General features: G+C 34.8%; 3 protein-coding genes across 4 annotated transcripts; 2 read left to right on the forward strand and 1 right to left on the reverse strand.

Annotated features, from left to right (window-relative positions):
• The first annotated feature begins 903 nt into the window (after positions 1–903).
• On the forward strand, positions 904–5,782 carry LOC129877556 (pentatricopeptide repeat-containing protein At1g80270, mitochondrial-like). Its single transcript, XM_055953072.1, has 3 exons — positions 904–1,033; positions 1,899–2,475; positions 4,285–5,782. The coding sequence occupies exons 1-3, from the start codon at positions 999–1,001 to the stop codon at positions 5,524–5,526; spliced, it is 1,854 nt and encodes a 617-aa protein (XP_055809047.1). The 5' UTR covers positions 904–998; the 3' UTR covers positions 5,527–5,782.
• A 332-nt stretch (positions 5,783–6,114) lies between these two features.
• LOC129877628 (uncharacterized) lies at positions 6,115–9,010 on the reverse strand. The gene is made up of 3 exons (XM_055953153.1): positions 8,600–9,010; positions 7,188–7,335; positions 6,115–6,707 (listed from the first exon to the last, which is right to left on the reverse strand). Exons 2-3 carry the CDS (start codon positions 7,308–7,310, stop codon positions 6,651–6,653), a joined length of 180 nt encoding a protein of 59 aa, XP_055809128.1. The 5' UTR covers positions 7,311–7,335; positions 8,600–9,010; the 3' UTR covers positions 6,115–6,650.
• Positions 9,011–9,930: 920 nt separating this feature from the next.
• Positions 9,931–18,751, forward strand: LOC129877218 (transcription factor-like protein DPB). Of its 2 annotated transcripts, none has more exons than XM_055952704.1 (9): positions 9,931–10,594; positions 11,771–11,850; positions 12,052–12,095; positions 15,435–15,497; positions 15,582–15,728; positions 15,876–15,944; positions 16,083–16,181; positions 17,981–18,051; positions 18,253–18,751. In XM_055952704.1, the coding sequence occupies exons 1-9, from the start codon at positions 10,341–10,343 to the stop codon at positions 18,494–18,496; spliced, it is 1,071 nt and encodes a 356-aa protein (XP_055808679.1). In that variant the 5' UTR covers positions 9,931–10,340; the 3' UTR covers positions 18,497–18,751. The 2 variants fall into 2 exon arrangements, with proteins under 2 accessions (XP_055808679.1, XP_055808680.1); XM_055952705.1 differs by having other exon boundaries at positions 9,936–10,594; positions 11,777–11,850.
• The last annotated feature ends 2,038 nt before the right edge of the window (positions 18,752–20,789 follow it).

Here is a 20,789-nt window from a genome sequence, read left to right on the forward strand (position 1 = left end):
CAAAGAAGTGAAAAAGAAAGACTCAAAACTTATAATTTTCCTATAAGAATGTCAACTTTATCAATCATTACCTACACGGATTGCCTAGTCATGAAACTTCTACCCATTAATATACCACTACTAATTTCTAAAAAAAAATTATAGGAAGAGATATCCTAGGTACCTGAAGCTATTTTCTCAACGAAACCCTTATGGCTTTGCTTCCGTAACTGTTTCTATCGGTTTCTTACTCATTTTTTTTCTCAAATTATATTCTAAATCAATGTTAAATTCACCAACTTAACTTAGTTTATATGAGCAAAATAGAATAGGGTCTTAAAAAAAATTATCAATTTAGCCCATCAACTAAATTAATTATCTAAAATCACTCATCAACTAATTAACTATAATAAAAAAAAACAAATATTCCCAATTTAAATTTACAGAAAGGTATTTTATTAAAGTTTGAGGACTCGTTCTCAAAATGACCTAACGGGTCATTACAAAAAATTCTGGGGTTCTACAACTTATTGAGACGAATGTGTATAATTAAAGAAGATGATATATTTTATGTGGATATAACTACATAATAGACGAATAAAAATACACACAAAAAATCTAAACTTTGAAACAAAAGTGTCTAATTGAAACATTTTATTAGGAATTAAGATATTCAATTGAAACAAACTTAGTTAGAATATCTAAATTAAATATCCGGACAAGTTAAAAGGGGATTAGATTAAATCTACAAAATACTTATCACCATTTTATTTAAACTTATTTGATTGAGCACAAGTTTAAAAAATAAATAAAAGAAAAACTTTCGAAATTTATGATTTTAAATAAATCATTACATCCTTGTGTTTAGAAAATATATATTAAAATTATTTTTAAAAAAAACTAAAAAATATTTTTCAGGTAAAATGGAAGAAAGAGAATGAAAATGCAATAGGGGTTTAGGGTTTAAGGCTGTCAATAATCCATTGGTTGTCCCCAAATCAAGAATTGTGAAAATCAGTATGTGGGCGCTTCGTCGATCATCTTCTTCCCTCAAGTAATCTTTCTCCTTTTACATATTTTGCTGCATTTTGGGGTTTGTTCCAATAGTTTTTTTTTGTTAGTTTTTTTATCTCGATGGATCCAATACTTGTGTTGGTTAAAAAAGAAAGATGTTCTTTGTGCTTTTTTTAATTGCATTGTAGATTCCGTCTGTTCTCCAAGTGATCTTTCTCCTTTTCTCCATTTACATATTTTGCTGCATTTTGGGGTTCTATACAATTTTTGTTCCTTGTGATTAAAAGCCTCTATCTTTCACTACTAGAAACGTTATTTGTGCTTCCCATTTGTCCGAGCATTGGTGGATAGTACTTGTGCTCGTGGGAGCTAGCAGGTCGGGCAAGCTGCCCCGACACCATAACTGTGGGAAAAAAAGGTTCTTTGTACTTTATTTTATTGGAGATTCTTTTGGAGAATCACATTAACATATGCAATCACCTTTTCGGGTAACTATTTATATGGGAGGGGAGAGGATTTTTATGGAAGTATTTAGAATGCTCTACTTGAAGTGTCCTGTAAGAAAATGTAGGTTGGAATTGGTGAAATGAATTTGTATTCTAAGTAGGAAATGCAAGTTACAGTGTCTAGGGAAAGTGAATCGTCTTGTTTCATTAGTGTCATAATTTGGTGATACAAACAGGAAAGAAATTCTTGTGTATTTTCCACTTTTAATTGGAAATTTCATCGCAGAAACATGTCGTAAGAAAGCTATAACATATTAAAATTTGTGTAGGACATAAATTGGCCTCGAGATTTTATATTTGCTCGGTTCTGTGATCTGTATGTATTTTTTGTCTCTCAATAGAAAGCTTTTCTGACTTAAATTATGGAAAAGTAATGGATGAATTGTTCATGTATTCCAGGAAACAAGGATTTATATCAAGATCTTCTCGAATTAGTTGTACGACGAACAAAGTAACTGATAGATATTCAGAAGGAAACAGTGAAGGGATTTCAAATGAAATATCGAATCGATATCTTTCTTTTAGGGGATTCCGCAAGACGGCACATGATTCTTCCAAATTGTTCTTGGGTTGTCAAAAACTTCTCTCTTCTTTGGTTGGCAGAAAGAGCAGTAGTGAGAAAGATAGTAACTTGGACGATGAGTTCTCAGAGCTCATGGGTCCTACTGTAACCGAAGGCATGCTAGAGACAAATGTAGAGGCTGAGCTCTCTGAGGCTGACGTTGATGGTGAAGATGTGGAAATGCCTCACGACAAATTAGAGTTGTCTGACAGCGAGTCTGATGATAGACAAGCAGAATCTCTGAGAAAAAAAGTTACCATGGAATTGTTAAAAGCTATTACAGCTGCACCTGCTCTATCTCTTGATAGAGTTATGGATGAATGGATTGAAAAGGGAGATGATTTGACAAGAACAGAAATAAGTTTCATGATGAGATATCTTCGTAGAGGACACATGTATAAGAGGGCGTTGCAGGTATTCTTTTTGGTTTTATGTTTGATCAGACATGTCATTTGACCTTTATTTCCTGTTCATTTATAGTGTCACTATTTACAAGTTCACTTGTATTCCAGTTTGAACAATGCTTAGGCAAATAAAATTAATGAAGCTTGGAGACTTGACAACATAAATGGTTATCCTATAATTCAGTATATGGCACAAGCTGCATCTCCCTTTAGATAGAGATATTACAACTAGTTTGAGGTGGTACATATAAGCAAATCTTCCCTAATTACTACTGGCATTCTATCCTGAATCATTCTGTTTTAATTAATGGTTTTAAATCTTTTTTGGTCATAATAAGATCTGAAACCTTTTTTTGATGGTCTTCTTTCTTGAGAAGCCTGGAGACAGAAGGATCTTTACAAACTACATGCTAAATGAACAAAATTGCTCCAGAACTCTTTGCTGGTTGTGTTTTTTTTTTTTGGTTTTGGGCGTCTTATTTATCAAATCACGTTTCATTGTGAGTCTTTTCTCTTTGGACTAGATTCTTTGGATACGATATGGAAAATTAAAATGTTGATTTTAACTATTTGTTGTTACATCAGACGAGTGAATCATTCACTTGCCTTGACGTACCCTGTAGAACGGGTGAGATAAAGGTGTGGGTAATTCATGTGGGTCTTTCAAATTCACTAAAAAATAGCTTAAAGCACGACCACCTGCTTTGGATACTTATACACCTAAGTACCTTGTAAATAGACAACAACATACCGAGTATGATCCCACAAGTGGGGTCTGGAGAGGGTGGGGTATACATATACCTTTTCCTCCACCTTTGTGGGGTTGAGAGGTTGTTTCCGATAAGACCCTCAGCTCAAGAAAATTGTTTTTCAGAACAGGTTTGAAAGAAATGCAAGAGTCAAAAGCTATGACTTCAATATTTTCATCATAACTTCTTTTTTTTTAATTTTCTTTCTCAAAGGAAAACGCTATGATGAAAATATTGAAGATAAGAAAAGTACTGATAATAAAAACAGTAAAGCTAACCAAAGTACAAGACACAGCAGTATCAATACAATTGAAAAATAGGATAATGCTAGCATGATAATACTAATATCGGTAAGGGCCGTAAGTACCTGTAAATGAGTTGACATTATGTTTTCTTGTCTTTTTAAAGGACAGAGTCGAGAAAGATGAGAGATATAGTCATTTGGACGATTTTTTAAAAACGTTTTGTGAAAACTATTTGGGAAAAACTTTGTGCAAGAAGAAAGCGTGTTTGGGTAATTGTAAGTTTTTTGAAAGATTTTTGCAAGTGTGTCGAGAGTGGAAGAAGAGTTTTTCTTGAAAATAATTGAATTTCTTTTGGAAAGCCTGTTTGGGAGATCGAAAAATATTTTCATGGTAAAAGCCACTTACTGGTTTCTACTTAGTTCTTACTTCTTTATTGCATCTGCTGATAGTTTTATATCTGGCCTCTTTGTTGGATACTTCCTGGTCTATGCACTTTAACATAGGTTGTTTTGGGCTTTTCCTTCTTGTCCTCTTGGCTATATTGAAGATTTTGTGTAGTAGATCTTTTGTTTCTTTTGAGTTGCCATTTCGGTTTATGTTTGCAAATGAATTTGTTAGAAATGACTTATATGAGAAAGATTAAGTATTATGGTTAGGAGAGCAAAATTTCCAATAACTCATGTTTATTACTCATCGGATTTGGTTTTGGAGTGATGCACTTGTTTGAGCTTCATGTAACAATAATTCAATAAGAGCTGTAGCATTTGATTAGTCTATTGATTTGCTATGTCGCTGTTAACTATGTTAATTTCCTTCTCTTGGCAGCTCTCTGAGTGGTTGGAGTTGAAAGGCAATTTTACTGATAAAGAATATGCTTCTCGTGTTGATTTAATTGCCAAAGTCCATGGTCTACACAAGGCAGAAACTTATGTGGAGAGAGTACCGAAGTCTTTCAGATCTGAAATTGTTTATCTAAGTCTATTGGCCAATTGTGCTTCTAAAGGTTACATGAAGAAATCTGAGGAGATATTTAACAAAATGAGGGACCTTGGATTCCCACTCACAAGCTTTGCTTGCAGTCACTTGCTCCTTCTATATAATAAGCAGAATGATAAAAAGAAGATTGCGGATGTTCTCTTGCTAATGGAAAAAGAAAACGTTAAGCCAACTGACTTCATTTACCAAATACTTATAGATGCTAAGGGTCAATCTAACGATATTGCTGGAATGGAGCAAATTGTTGAGACCATGAAGGCTGAAGGGATGGAACCTAAAATGTATACAAAAAGCATCATTGCAAAGCATTATATCTTTGGTGGTCTTGTAGGAAAGGCGGAAAATGTACTCAAACAAATGGAAGGAGAGATAGAGGAAAACCATATGGTCTGTCGTCATGTGCTTGCTCTTTATGCAGATCTTAAAAAGGTTGATGATGTGCGCAGAATCTGGCAACTATGTGAGCCTAATGCACGGACTGTTGATTGCATGACTGCTATTGAAGCTTTTGGAAAGCTGCATAAAATTGAGGAAGCAGAAGCTGTCTTTGATAAGATGTTAAAAGAAGGAAAATATCTTACATCGAAGCATTATTATCCTCTATTGTGTATTTATGCAAGTCATAAGATGTTGGCCAAAGGAAAAGATCTCGTCAAGCGGATGTCAGAGAGTGGCTGCCCGGTCGGGCCATTAACTTGGGATGGCCTTATAAGACTTTATATTAAAGCAGGAGAAGTGGAGAAAGCAGACTCCACTTTGCAAATAGCTACACAACATACTTACTTGAAACCAAAATTTACTTCTTATATGGTTGTGATGGAAGAATATGCAAAGAGAGGGGACGTTCATAATTCTGAGAAGATATTTTACAAAATGAGACAAGCTAGATATGTTTGTCGAAGTCGCCAGTTCGAGTGTCTTATTCAAGCCTATATCAATGCCAAAGCTCCTTGTTATGGAATTGTTGATAGAATGAAAGCTGACAATGTATTTCCAAATAGAACATTGGAAAACATGTTGTTAATGTCTGATCCATTTCGGAAGACATTTCTGTCTGACTTGTTAGAGTAGATGATATCTTTATTCTTCAAGCATTCAAATTATGCATTAGTTGCAGGATGAATACTTGACAGATATCATCAATTTCCTCTCTTTAACTGGGTTTTCCATGATGCTATTCTTGCTCTTCATGGATTTAAGGTGTATCAATGTCATTATTGTAACTTGGTGTAAACTGTGTTTCGAAAAAAAGGGGTTTATATGAACCCAATTTTTCGGAAATTTCCTTAGCTTCTTTATATGCTGAAATCCCTTTTAGGATCCATCACTATATCTGTGTCAAGTGCAATTTCCATCACAAAACCAACGACGACATACTCGGTGTAATCCCCCTAGTGGGGCCTGAGGAAGGTAATGTGTACGTGGCCTTACCCATACCTTGAGAAATACCTTCAGAAATAGAGAGGTTGTTTACAATTTATCAAAGATCAATATGAACTTTATGCAATATTTTTCATATGGATAAGAAATCTTCTAACTTTATCTGTTACAGAGAAAGATAAAGTGGAAACTAGATTGGCACCCAGGTTCAACACATCTCTTTTACTAATCAGAAAAAAGAGTAAAAACGAAATTGTGATTAAACTAAAATGAAGAGGGTTATGCTAAGTATGAAAGCCTTCCAATTTCTTGTAAGATTAATAAGTACAATGAACGTTGTCAATAGCCTTGCATCAAAGCAAAAGAGCACTAATCAGTCTCGAAAACGATCTAGCACTATGCTCTACGCCTCTAAATACATGGTAAGCATCAAGATTAAGAAATGTGGAACAACCCAAGATCTTTCAGTTCTCTTACTTCCAAATTCAGACAGCCAAACACTCACCAATATAGATGGAACAACAATGGTTTCCTCAAAAAAAAAAAAAAAAAAAGTATGCTAGTAAGATGCATAGTCTTGATCTTTCTTTCATAAGCCAGCTCAATACTTGCTCAACTTGAAATTGTGACTCCATATGAACTAGGGGAAACACAAAAACTTGTGTGCAGCAAAAAACCCAGAAGCACGTGTAGGGCTCCAACTTAACTTCCTCCGTTTCTTTAAATACTTTATCTTAATATAAGTCGGTTTTCTCCCGTGACCAAGTTAAATTAAGATAATCTGCTATACAGAATCTCCGACCTTGATATCAGACTCAAGCAGATGTTGAACTTCTCAAAGCTGCTTCACGTTCCTGACGCCGATGCTCTCTCTGAAATAGATTTAGAAAATAAGTTATCAGTAATATGGGAGAAAGAGGACAAAGACAAAGTAAAACACTGAAATTAGAGCATTTAATTTGAATTAGAGTTCAGGTAGTGAGGAAAAGTTCAGAGAAATTGAAATCTACTTCAAATTATCAAATCTTAAAGAGAACCCTCTGCTAAACCTACTCACACTCAAAGGTGTTGGTTTACTAAAAGCAACTTAATCAGTAACATAATCAACTGCTGCACTAAAGCTGCAGCAACTTGGAACATGTAGATGATAATTGTATGATTCATGCAAAGAAGGCAAAAATACTTACGAGTGCTATGAACATTTACACCAATAAATGTCTCATCACGGGAAATAACTTGGCCAGAGAATTATAAACAAGGAAGAAACGGAAAAGCACTAATACAAGCCTATGAGTGCTGAAACAAAGAATAGTTTTCAGTTTGATTGTCGATATGATGATAACAAGTCTTACTCTTCTTTCCCAATATGGATGGAAGCATACGAAATCATAGACAGGAGTTATTGTTGAGACCAAAACAACATTAAGTCCAGTAAACAGCAGGAGACCTGTCATAGGCCGAGCTCTGTGAGGCATTGCTGATATATGATGACTTTGAACTCTGTAAGACACAAAAGCCCACATTCAGCATACAAAACTGAAACTCAAGTCCGAAAAATGAAGCTATCTAAATCACATTTCACAAATAAATGCATCTATATACAAAAGTGGACAGGGCATTGAATATTATAGGAGCTTAAGCACATTAATCAAGATGTACCAAATGAAATATCTATACACAAACAACTTTCAAAAGAAACAAAGTAAGAACAAAAGATAAAATATAAAAAAACAACGGATGTCAACAAAAGTGCCTCCATAGATTTTATAGTTTATATCCAATTAAGTTCTTACAGATAGGGCTCGGAGTTCGGTCGGTTTGGTTTACAAAATTCGGTTCGGCTTTTCGATTTTCGGTCCGAACCAAACTAATAGGGCTGGGCATTCGGTATTCGGTTCGGTATTTTCAAAGTTTGAGTTCGATAATTCGGTAATTGATAATTCAAAGTATATACCAAATACCGAACTTTCAAACTTCGGTTCGGTAATTCGGTAATCAAATCAAAATTCGGTTCGGTACGTTATTCGGTAATCCCATATTGAAGTTGAAGTCCACACGGAATATGTTACTACATCATATTCACATTAGCAACAATAAAAGATGTGAAGATTTTATTTAAAAGCATGAGAAAAATTGTAATGTACCAACTTTTAGCTACTGGAATGTACCAACTTTTAGCTACTTTTAGCTATTGTAATGTACCAAATTGTAATTGCAATGTACCAACTAAGTGAAAGCTAAAGAGAGTAGAGCCTAAGAGTTGATACAGTGATCTCTGCTTCAACATAACTCCAGAGTGGAAGTTCCAAAGATTGGCTTGTCAAATGCACCAACTTTTAGCTACTGGAAACATACAACTTACTTTTACAAAAACTCAATACACGATGTCCACTGTAGTTGATGTATGGGAAGGAATACAACAGGACAGCAAATATGTCAATACAACAAATATGTGTCTTGGTTCAGAAAATGTCAATACAACAAATATGTGAGTCTTGGTTCAGAACACACAAGTCAGTGTGGTATTTTGCTGAGTGAGAAGCAATTCGTATATGGGTTCAGATTTCAGAACACACAAGTCAGAAATCGTGGTGTATAGATATATTTGTCCACTTTTTTCAACTAAACTCAAAAAAGGACAAATTTTTCATAATCTATTTGAAATGGAATTTAGGGTACGCGTATTATTTGGGGGGAAAATAGAGACAGAATGTGAAGGAAGACTGGAAGAGGAAGAGGAAGAGAAGAAGAAAAGAGAACTTACCTTCAAGTGAAGCGGATGGCGGCGTGAAGCGGTGAAGGTGAAGGCGGCGTGAAGCAGTGAAGCATGATTGAGGCGTGAAGCGGTGAAGGCGTGAAGCTGAAGGGCTGAGTTGGAAAGTCACCGTGCTGTTACTCTTAACTTGCAATGGAAGCAACTTGAAGAACACTTTCATGGGCTTCAGAAGTCCTTGAAGAGGCGTTTCACTGAACTGGAAGACCAAGAGAAGGAGTTTGAGACAAAAATTGTTCAATCTACAGAGATGTTGGAGAAGCGTCAAGCAGCTGTTATTGCTAAAGAGCAAGCTTCACTTCAGAGGCTCCAGGAGAAAAGAGATGCAGCAGTTTCTGCCATTTCTATTGCTCTAGAGAAGCATAGGAACCCTTGTTCAATTGGGCTTACTGAAATTGGATGTAGTGAATGAAAAACATACTAAATTACAGGAATGGGCCAATAGCGCTTTTATGTTTAAAAGTCATAAGGCCCAACAGAAATAATTTTGGTATTTGGTAAATACCGAATATCGAACGAAAAAATTATAAATATTGAAATCGAAACCAAAATACCAAAATGTTAAATTTCGATATTGAATACTGAATCGAAGTATCGAATATCGAAATACCGAAATAGCCGATTCGATTCGATAATTCCGTATTTTATGCCCACCCCTATAAAACACTACAATAATAACACAAAAGCACTAACAAAAGCCTGTTGAAATGCTTACAAACAAAGAAAGGAAAAAGCTAATTCGTTGTTTCTCACACAACGATGGATGACATGCAATGGATATGTTGAGATTAAGTAAACTATCAGAAGACATACAATTTAAATGACATCAATAAATCAACCATTTCTTAAATGATTAAAACAGTCACGTCGAAATCATGATTTTTCTAATATATAGTTTAAATTTACTAAAATGCCTCAATAGCAACATAAAAACACTTCTGATACGTAGAAATGGAAGAAACACTTCTTCAAAAGTACAAATAAACAAAGAAAAACTAATGTGTTGTTTGTACAAAACGCTGAATGACATGCAATGGACACATAGAAATACAAGTAAACTATTAAAAGACACGCAATGTAACCAATATCGATAAATCAATCATTTCTTAAATAACTTAAGCAGTCACGTGAAAATCATAATTTTTCTAATATATAGAAAAATAAACAACAACAATAAATGCATACCCAATGAATTTTCATAGATGAAATCCTGAAAATGCTAGAGCGTATACAAATTCTATTCTTACATGATAGAAATAGAAAAGTTATTTCTAAAAAACTTTTTGACTCAAATAACACATAACAAGTGCTGAAAAATATATCTTGAATTTATTTATTTTTTGAAAAAGCCAAAACTTTAAATGGAAAAATAATAAATTCTTCAGAAGACCTGGACTTAATTCCCTCCTTCCTCAAGCTCGAAACAAACTATTCTCCCTGCCGCCTTTGTATGATCAAGAATCCTGCTAAACCTTCAAAAACAAAAACAAAAACAAAATCCATTCATGAAAGCCTCAGATATTAAATTTTTAGCTTAATTTTCATTGGGTTTCTGTCAAATTTGTTAATTTTTCATGTGCTTGGAAAACCCAGAATTCTCTTTTTGTCAGGTTTCTCATTTGGGTTATCAAGATTCAAGTTTTTCTTGTAAATTTTTTCACTTTTTGCTAGGATTGTTAGTAATTCAAGCAAATTCCATCTGGGTCAAGTGTAGATTGGCCATTTATTGGCAATGTTGAATAATTTCGAGGATGGGGGAAAGAATCCTTCAGAGGTTTCAAGAGGGGGTAATGGTAGAGGGGGTGGGGGTACAAGGTCATGGGGAACTACTGTTTCGGGTCAATCGGTTTCTACTAGTAGCAGTATTGGGTCTCCATCGAGCAGAAGTGAAGCAGCCATGGCGACTCCTGCCAGTGACAACACTTTTCTTAGGCTAAACAATCTTGATATTCATGCTGATGATGCAGGATCTCAAGGGACAGCTGGGTGAGTCTTTTGTTGATGTTTTAATGGTATCTGTTTGGTTTCATAAAAGGGCAGCCCGGTGCACTAAGCTCCCGCTATGCGCGGGTCCGGGAAGTGCCTGACCACAAGGGTTATTTTACGCAGTCTTGCCTTGCATTTCTGCCAGAGGCTGTTTCCAAGGCTTGAACCGTGACCTCCTGGTCACGTGGCAGCAACTCTACCAGTTACTCCAACGCTCCCCTTCTATCTGTTTGGTTTCATAATGAAAGAAAAATGATATCTTTATTGCTTGAACTTTTTGAAGATGGGAACTCTATTTTGTGTAGAAGTTGATTCAGGATATATGTATCCGACGGTATATGTGTGCATGATGAAAATTTGAAGAGAAATGCTAAGAATATGGATAGGCAATAAGTGGCACGCAGACTAAATCATGGATTAGCCTAATATTCTGTTGTTTTTACTAGTCTATCCGATAAGTAAATGAAATGCTAGTCTAGAGGAATGACGGTGAATTGCTAAACCGTGAGATAATGGAACTTGGATTAGCTAGTTATCTTGAGTTTAAGAAGCGTTGACATGGCGTAAAGACCTATGTTGCTTGGACTCTTCAAAATTGCAACGGATGTGTGTCGGATTCTCTAAAAGTAGTGTATTTTTGAACAATCCGACACGTGTGTGGCATCAGTTTTGGAGGGCCTGAGCAACATAGTTAAAGACTGAGCTAATGGATAACATGGACTCGTGGAAATTGATAATGCTAGAACATTAGGAGAAATACACTAGAAGAAGTAAGTGCAAAAAGCTTATAGGAATGCAGTGCTATAGTGACACACGATATGTCTTTTCAACTCCACAGCAATTTGATCTGTGACTATGCAAGCTTCATGTTACTGGATCAGGGTGTGCAGACATTTTTTATGTAAACCTGTTAGAATATTTGCTATCAAGGTGATGGTCCTACTGAGTTATGGAAGGACCCTTTAATATTGTCTAAGAAACAATAAGTGTTCATTGTTGTGGTTTAGACATCATAGGCGGTGATGTTACACTGTTCTTCACATTTGATGATTTGCTAGATTACAATGTCATTATGCTGTTTAACATGGAGCTCACAATGGAGTTGTTAAAAGTGTATGTCAATAGTTTCTCTTACAGTAATGTTTCCTTACATATACTTACCTAAGTTCCTGTCAGTAACAGGAAAAAGAAAAGAGCTCAGCGCGCTACTGGAGGGGATAAGAGTGGTAGAGGACTCAGACAGTTTAGCATGAAAGGTTTTTTCTCTTAATCAGTTTTCATCTTCTTTTGAGTATTATACGTTGGAGAAATGTTTAAACTTTTGCCACAGGGGTTGCTTTTATTTCACATATCATTTATTTCTTTTGTGTTGCAACTTGCAAGTATCTCTTATTTATTTGAGCTCTGGTATCACACAGCTTCCTACTAATTACTAAGCTATTGTTTTCTATCTACAGTTTGTGAAAAAGTGGAAAGCAAAGGACGAACTACGTATAATGAGGTAAGCTGGCTTGAGAAAATTCATAATGTTCTCAACATTAGGTGATTTATAAATTTCTGGTGTTTTCTTTATCTGTATCTCTGTTTCACAAATAGATGCTATGATTCAGCGAACTCAATTTAATAGTTGTGCCTTTAACTTGTCCAATTTCTATTATATATTCAAAACCCTTTCTCGTCTGTACAATGTATTTGTGGGCGTCTCACTTAGATTTTTTCTATTATGATGACTCTGTATAATGATGATTTTTTATTTTGATGACTTGATGTTTGGTATCTGGTTCTGACAACACCTAGCGAGCAAACTACAAAGGAATATGCTAACTTCTATATATATTTTGAGATAACATTTTTATTCTGATTCTTCCATCTAACATTTTTTATCTGACCCTCCCATCCTTTCTAACTCGTGTCATGCTAGTATTGTTTTCCTTATGTAATACCACACTATCAGCATTGAAAATCAAACTTAGAGTTGATTCCATTTTTCACGTCTTATACAAACACATAGGTGTACACATTTTGACCTTTAGGATGAATTTATGGTATCAAAAGCTCCCATTCAATAGGATTTCTCATCTGAGAAATGTGTCATGTTAAGTGGAGGTATTGTATGTCAAGTTTTGTTTTTCCTTCAGTGGATATATTTAGGGTAATTTGGAGGTTCCATGGTCATGCGTTTTTAACCCTTGAAACATTGTGCATATTCCCTTGTTTGCTGTTTGGCACTTCACTTTTCTCTTACGGTAAGGCATTTCATTATGCTAGAGCTACAGATAGGAGACGTTAACTTTGTAATTCTTATTTAATGTACAAAAAAATTGATAGTAACTTCTACTACATTTTGGGAAGGGGAGCAAGGAGCGAAGTCTTAGTCGTTGAGAAGTCGACTAAGTTGTGAATAATTGGGTGGATGGCTGTTTTATTGATAGCTTGTCACTTTGAGATGAGTTTGGTTCCTTTTTCTGGCATTCAGTTATATCTACATAACTTGTCTTGGGTGTGGCTACTTGTTACGGGTGTTGATTTAGATGTCGGATTCTTTATCACATAAATTTAGGCTTCGGGGCTATAGATCCAAGTGCCTATATAGGTTCTCAGATACAACAAATAAATTTATATTTTCACGAGATATATAAGTATATATGTCGATAATTAATGCTATTGAACTAAAATTAATAAAATTTAATTCTTTATAAGCATCTGAAATTTTATTCATAAGATATCTCGTATGTATATATGACATAAACCAAATGATCGAATCAATAAAATACTTCTTGGTCATAGATGTAGTCGAAGCACCCAAGGTAAACTTACAAAATTCGGTGGTGATCCTGCACCCACGCCGAAATCCTTTCGGTCGATATAGGCTGGTTTGCAAGAGTTTTGGCTTTCCCAATTGAACATAACTTCCAAGGGATATAAATCATTTAGAATCCCCTAGTATATTTACATGTGGTCCCAGGCGCAACAAGGACTATGAAGGGTCCGAGCCTCATAGGATTTCCTAACTAATACTTTTAACCGTTCTCCAATTGCCTTTCCCTCTCTATGGTAAGAAAATTTTAGAGGTAAATGTATGTAATAGTTACTCCCTCCGTTTCATTTTGTTTTTCCTGCTTTGGCTTAACATGTAGTTTAAGAAAGTAAAGACTACTTTTGAATCTTGTGGTTTTAAATTAAAGATATGTCAACTGTACCAAAATCCCTTTAATCTTGTGGTTTAAACATGTCATGTGGATAGTTGGAATTAAAGAGTTGCCAAAAAAAAGTAGGAAAGAGGCATTCTTTTTTACACAGAGCTACAAAAGAAAGTAGGACAAACAAATTGAAATGGAGGGGGTATTAATTATGTGATGATTCACTAAATGGCTTTTGGGTATCAAAGTAATGTCTCACAAGGGCATAGAATTTATAGTCTTTCTTCCTTAGAACTAGTAATGAGGTTTAGAACTAGTTATGAAGTTGTTTTCTGTCTTCAGGATATATATTGTTATTAATAATATCCATGACATGGGCATTGAGATGTGGATTATATAATTAATAGATTTATGATCAAACCTATAGTTATTGTTCAAGAAATTGGTGTATCGATTTTCTGTAACTTAATCTCAGGAAAAAAATAATCTTAAGGACATCCTTATACACAAAAAGCTGAAATACTTCAACCGTGATTCTTTAAGCAAGTGCATCACTCAATATAGCCTCATATTGCATATTCAAAGTAGAAGAGGGTATTTTAATGAATGCCCACCTTACTTTAACATATTATATCAGTTAAGAAACTCTTTGAGCAGGGTTCTTGTTTTTAGCTTGTAAACTCCAGACTCATTGGACTGTTATCTATTTTTGGCCCGAAATTCTGTAGATGTTAGGGAATGTAATTTTCAAAGAGTTATCCCCGTACGACCTATAGGAGTGACCTTCGTGGTGGAAGATGATGGAAGCGAGACTGTGATAGTTTGGGCATGTGAAGAGGAGATACGCAGATGCTCCAGTGAAGAGGTGCGAGAGGTTGGATATAGTGGGTATAGGAGAGGTAGAGGTAGGTCGAAGAAGTATTGGGAGAGGTGATTAGATAGGATATGATGCAACTTCAGCTCACCAAGGACATGATCTTAGATAGGAGGGCATGGAGGTCGCAGATGAGAGTAGAAGGTTAGTAGGTAGTTGAGTTTTGTCTCACTTTTCGGTGGGATTAGGCTTGGTGAGAGTCTGCCGTCTGAAAGCACCGTGATGGTCGTAGTATTAGCCTTATACATCTAGTATCTTGCTTTTGATATCTGTTACCATCTAGTTTCTATTGTATTTCAATTATCACATTATTTTGTTGTTATTGTTCTTTTTTCTAAATCCTTTGTACTGTTTTCTTGACTGTCGTATTTCCTTTTTATAACTATTTTGATTTGTTGCACTTTAGTCAAGGGTCTTTCGAAAGCCTATGTTGCTCGGACTATCCAAAATTGATGCCACACTCATGTTGGATTCTTCAAATATACACTATTTTTGGAAAATCCGACACACACACACAATTTATAGAGAGTCCGAGCAACATAGCCGGAAACAGCTTCTCCACCTCCATGAGGTAGGGGTTTACACCACTTGTGGGATTACATTGAGTATGTTGTTGTTATCCCCACATCACCTGTCCCCAGAGACTTGACTATACAAGGGTAGTTGTACTTCTGTTGTTGGCTTCTAAGGATTTATTTTGCACTTTAATTATACTCCAGCATTTTTTGTAGTTTTCTGCGGTTGATTTCTGCTTGCTACATTCTCCTGTGTTGAACAATATGCTTTTCAAGGGATTTCTGATCTCAGAAGTTAATGTCTTGCTTAGGTTGCAGATGAACTTGTAGCTGAGTTTTCTGATGCTACCAATAGTGTTGCATGCCCAGATCAGGTTTTTCTCCATCCTCGTGGTTCATAAATTTTGAACTTCCTTGTTTTCAACAATAACATCAGTTTGAACCTTTTATTATGACAGAAACAATATGATGAGAAGAACATCAGACGACGAGTATATGATGCTCTGAACGTACTTATGGCTATGGATATCATATCTAAAGATAAAAAGGAAATACAGTGGAAGGGTTTACCACGAACTGATGCAAATGATATTGAGGAGCTAAAGGTTTGATTTTAAAATTTTCAATTTCATATTTACCCCTCTCTCTGTCTTTCTGTTTCCTCTTATTTTATTGCATTCAATGAGCCATCAAATTTGGCACACATCAGTTGATCTATGTTTAATCTAATCTCATGTTTATTTTAACTGCAGACTGAGCGTCTTAGCTTGAGAAATAGGATTGAAAAGAAAGCAGCCTATTTAGAAGAACTAGAAGATCAAGTGTGAATTCTCTCTAAGCACCATCTTTAGTTCAATGTTGATAATAAGTTTGATAGTCTTTCACAATGCTGATATGCATGATACCATGGTCCTGTAATCCTTGTTCTTCTTTTTACTGAAGTATTTTCTTTTCCATAGTATGTAGGGCTTCAAAACCTCATAAAACGCAATGAACAGTTGTATGGCTCAGGCAATGCTCCTAGTGGTGGGGTGGCTTTACCGTTTATTTTAGTGCAGGTAAATGCTCAACAATCATCAATTGTTATTGGTATTGTTTAGCAAATTACTAAATATCTGATACAAGTCATTACATTCTTTAATATGTCATCTCATGATTCTTTTGTTGGAATTAGTTAAGCTACAAGCGAGGCAAGTAAGCTTGGGGCAATATGCTTTCCTCAACTTGTCTTAGCTGTACTTGAGCTCGAGTGAATTTTTTGACCTTGCTCAGGTCAAACAAATTTGATATTAATTAAAGCTGATTGCTTTTCACCTACATTTGAGCATAACCCTTCTTTCTAATAAAAATCAGAAGGATAACTTTTTTATAAGAATGAGAAGACAGATACAGAATAACTTTCTCTGAATGAGGAGAAGAGTGGAGGTTTTCCCTATTTGTAATTTCTTTTCACAAGATCATATTCGTACAGAAGAGAACATGTAAAATACTCTTTTTCAAAATCAATTTCACAATACCATTTTTATCAACTTAAATGAAATATTGTCCTGCAATGAAGAGGTGTGAGGTGTGAAAGGTTGGCTATGGTGGGCGTGAGGAGAGGGAGAGGGAGAGGTAGGCTGAAGGAGTGACACACTTGCAACTTACCAAGGACATGACCCTAGATAGGAAGATATGGGGGTCGAGGATTAGGGTAGAAGGTTAGTATGTAGTTTAGCGTTGCCTAGTTTCCTTATCAATATTATTATTATTATTCTCCTAATATCTTAGTCTTTGATTTTATAATTACCCGTCGTTTCCTTTGTTCCAGTTATCGTATTATATGTTGTTGCTACTGTTTTTTTCCCCATTATTTTCGACATGGCATCTTCCTTACTGTGTTTCCTTTTCATTCCAATTCTGATATGCTTTACTTGAGCCGAGGGTCTATTGGAAACAACCTCTCTACCTTCACAAGGTAGGGGTAAGGCTGTATACACACTAACTCCCCACTTGTGAGATTACACTGGGTATGTTGGTCTTGTTCAACGAAATATTGTCCCAACGCCTACTCAAGATTAGCTTAGTTACTGAAAATGTTATAACATGTGAATTTTTACCTGAATAGTTTTTTGTTTTGTTTTGTTTTGTTTTTACTAGTGTTGGATTTTATAGTATCAGTAAAACTCCAAGATAAGATGCAAGAGTAGTGCTAGTCTTAGGTGAGTAGAGCTTTTGTGCATCTAAAAGAATAGAACCTATCAAGAATTTTGATTGAAGCTTGAAACGAAGATGAATTTCTGTATATATTCTCACATATTGAGTTTATAGCCACACAATATTTCTTAAAGAAAAAACTTTTGTGGTTAAGTTAGATTCCTTATGTCCATATTCTATTAGTTTCTTTTCCTCCATATCTGCATGCCTTGTTTTCACTTGGCGCTAACCTTAGCAGGGCTTATGGGGTTCTACTATTGAATTAGTACAAAAGGAGGCATCTGTCCATGACATTTAGCTTTTCCTCTTTGCATATTTTGGTTTAAGCCTTATCTCCGTTATATTTTTTCTTGAGCTGAGGGACTATCAAAAACAACCTCTTTACCTCTCAAGGTAGGGGTAAGGTCTGCGTACGCACTACCCTCATCAGACCCCACTTGTGGCATTATACTGTGTATGTTGTTATTGTTGTTGCTCATAAGGAATCATCTGTTGGGAGTGTGGATCATTGCTTTTTCGTTAATGTCCTCTTGCGGCATTTTATAATTTGTGTGCATCTGCAAATTTCAGCAATAGAATTGAATAGAAAATAGAGATTGTAATGCTGTTGTCGTAGCATTTTGTTGTTATAATGCCCCTTATGTTTCTTGTGGTGCTTTAGACCCGTCCTCATGCTACAGTCGAAGTGGAAATATCAGAAGATATGCAGCTGGTGCATTTCGATTTCAACAGGTTAGTGGCCTTGGAACGTCTATACTCTTTTTGGTTCAATGGAAGTGTGGATTGACTCGGCTGAGTCCTATATATTGGTTATACATACTTCTGTCTCTCCCACTGTTTCTTGCAATGTCAAATCATGTTTTTAACCTATGACATTCCAAGAACATCATTGACATTCATTAACTCATTCAATTGTGGTTTGCCAATTCCCAGCACTCCGTTTGAGCTTCATGACGATAATTATATCCTGAAAGCAATGAATTTTTGCGGAAGACCAAATGACGGTGCTGTTCCACAGAATGTATCTGCTGATGGAGGTGAAGGTCCGAGTTCCAGTATGGCCAACATGTTTCAGCATCAAATCCCTCATCCATCGGTGCCAAACTCATCAGGCAGGTTGCCGACCTCACCTCCTCTCCCCGGAATACTAAAGGCTCGCGTCAAGCATGAGCATTAGTGTACTGGTTTCTTTCTAGATCAATTACTGTACTCGTTAAGGCATAGTATGTCTGTACATTATGTAAAGTATTTTTACTGGAAGCAGCCTCCTCTGTTGACTAAATACTTCTTTTGATCCTTTTGTCTCAATTGGAAGGAGGATAGTAGTTGAGCTTTTGATTTTTTGCTAAGTATCAATTGTTTCATCAAATTGGTATCTGTTTTGGCAAATGAAAAACTATTAGACTGTTTGGGCATACAACTTTTTTTTTTTTTTTTGCTTTTTCTCTCAGAATATTGTTTAGTTATACGTTATTGTTGATTTTTTCACTCCAACTAGAAGTTGAATTTTTCAAGTTTGAAAAGCTAGTTCTAACCACTTTATCAAAATAAGTTTACTTTGCAACATTTTTTCAGGTGAAGCACATCTCTCCATTTTCAAAATATCTTTTTTTTCCAGATATCACCAAATTCATGTCCAAACGATATGGATTGTTTGAGTGAGTTTTGGGAAGTAACTAATCGTTGTGCGACAAGTGATCATGCTATTGGGTTACACACCGGCCTATAATCATAGCATTATCTTATAGAGGGTTTTTAATGATTTGATTTATTGATAATGCTTATGATTGCACGAATATTGAATAGATTTCCAAACACATATTAGTCAATTGATTGATTGATTTATATTATATTATATATAATAAGTTAAGGCTTACGTGAAAACCTTTTCTTTTCCATAATTCCATCGTTACTGGATCTTGCTTCCTTGATAGTATAATAATATATTGGAAATTGAAAGCACCCTATCAGTATAAGGATGTGTCGGGGATTCAAAATTTGAAATTTAAGATTTTTTATAACTCAAAATCCATGGTACATGTTGTCCGCTTTGACCCAATAAATCTCATAAATTTGTCTTTTGGTATACGAACATATATTATGTCTCATAACAGTATTTTCTTTCTTCTCTCATTTCCATATCAGAAACTTATTAGCCCAAAAAAGCCTATCAATCTTTCTATGTGATCAGTCCTCTTTCATAAGCGTCACAGCAGTCAATTATTTATAAATATCCAATGAATTTCTTATTACAATTTTAACAAAACTTCTCAACTCATAGAAGGGGGGCCATATATACGCAGTAGTATATATTCTTGTTGAGTTGTTCCACAAATGTGGGGCCTCCCAGCACTAAGGTCAATATCGTGTCTGAACAAAATCCTTTTATTTTTTCTAAAATGTCAAAGCACGTGCGATGTAATAGTTTCTTTCTATATCAGTCGTGTTTCAATACAATAATCACGTAGATAATTAATTAAGTATGTCTTGTTTTTTAATTATACATATTAGTCTCAATTAAAATAAGTGTGGAGTTTTTATTATAACTTATTGAGACTAATATATATATAATTAAATAATGCAATATATTTTACGTGATTAACTTATTTACGTAATGAAGAACATTTTATCATGTGTTCAATTAGAATAGACCATAGTTTGAGTATCTAAGTGATATATATATATATTAGCATGTTTAAGAGATCGTCGATGTATTCCCTGAAAGTTTAAATATAAACTTGAATACGTTACTTTATTTGAGTCCTTGTTTATTCTTAAGTAGGGGTGTACAAAAATCGAACCGACCAATAAATTGAACTAAAAAAAAATGTTATTGGGTTATTTCTATTGGGTTATTGGATTAATAGGTTCTTCGTGATTTTATAAAAAAAATAATTATTGGGTTATCAGTTCATTATCGATTTTTAGTATTGGATTATTGGATAAATTGATAACTCATTAAGACAGTAGTATTATACTACTTTACTCTTCATAAATATTAAATATTAGTAATAATTTAACATAATAGTATGCTTACAGTCTTCACAGTACTTCTACTTTACACTAGGCTGCTTTAGTCTTTACACAAAACCTAAAAATTAAAATAAGAACTAAGATTGTTCAAGATTGTCTTGTTTGACTGTTTGGTTTTAATTTTAGTTTTACTTTGTAATTGTAACTTTTGCAAGTTCGCAAACGTATGTAATTTGATTAACATCAGAAATTCCATATTATGTTTTGGTTGTAACATGTAGTTATAGCCTTCGTACTACATGTGCTCTTATTGATGCAATTTCTCATTATCTTTTTTGTTTCAGTATATCAAAGCATTTACTGGCTTACCGAAAAATATTAGAGAAGTGTGAAGTCATATATTTATTTTATGAGCATTTTCTTATTGGGTAAACCGAAAACCGAACCATTAACGACCGAAAATCGAAAATCGATAAAAAATATCTTATTGATTTGTT

Source organism: Solanum dulcamara, chromosome 12 (genome assembly GCF_947179165.1).
Source record: "Solanum dulcamara chromosome 12, daSolDulc1.2, whole genome shotgun sequence".
NCBI lineage: Eukaryota > Viridiplantae > Streptophyta > Magnoliopsida > Solanales > Solanaceae > Solanum > Solanum dulcamara.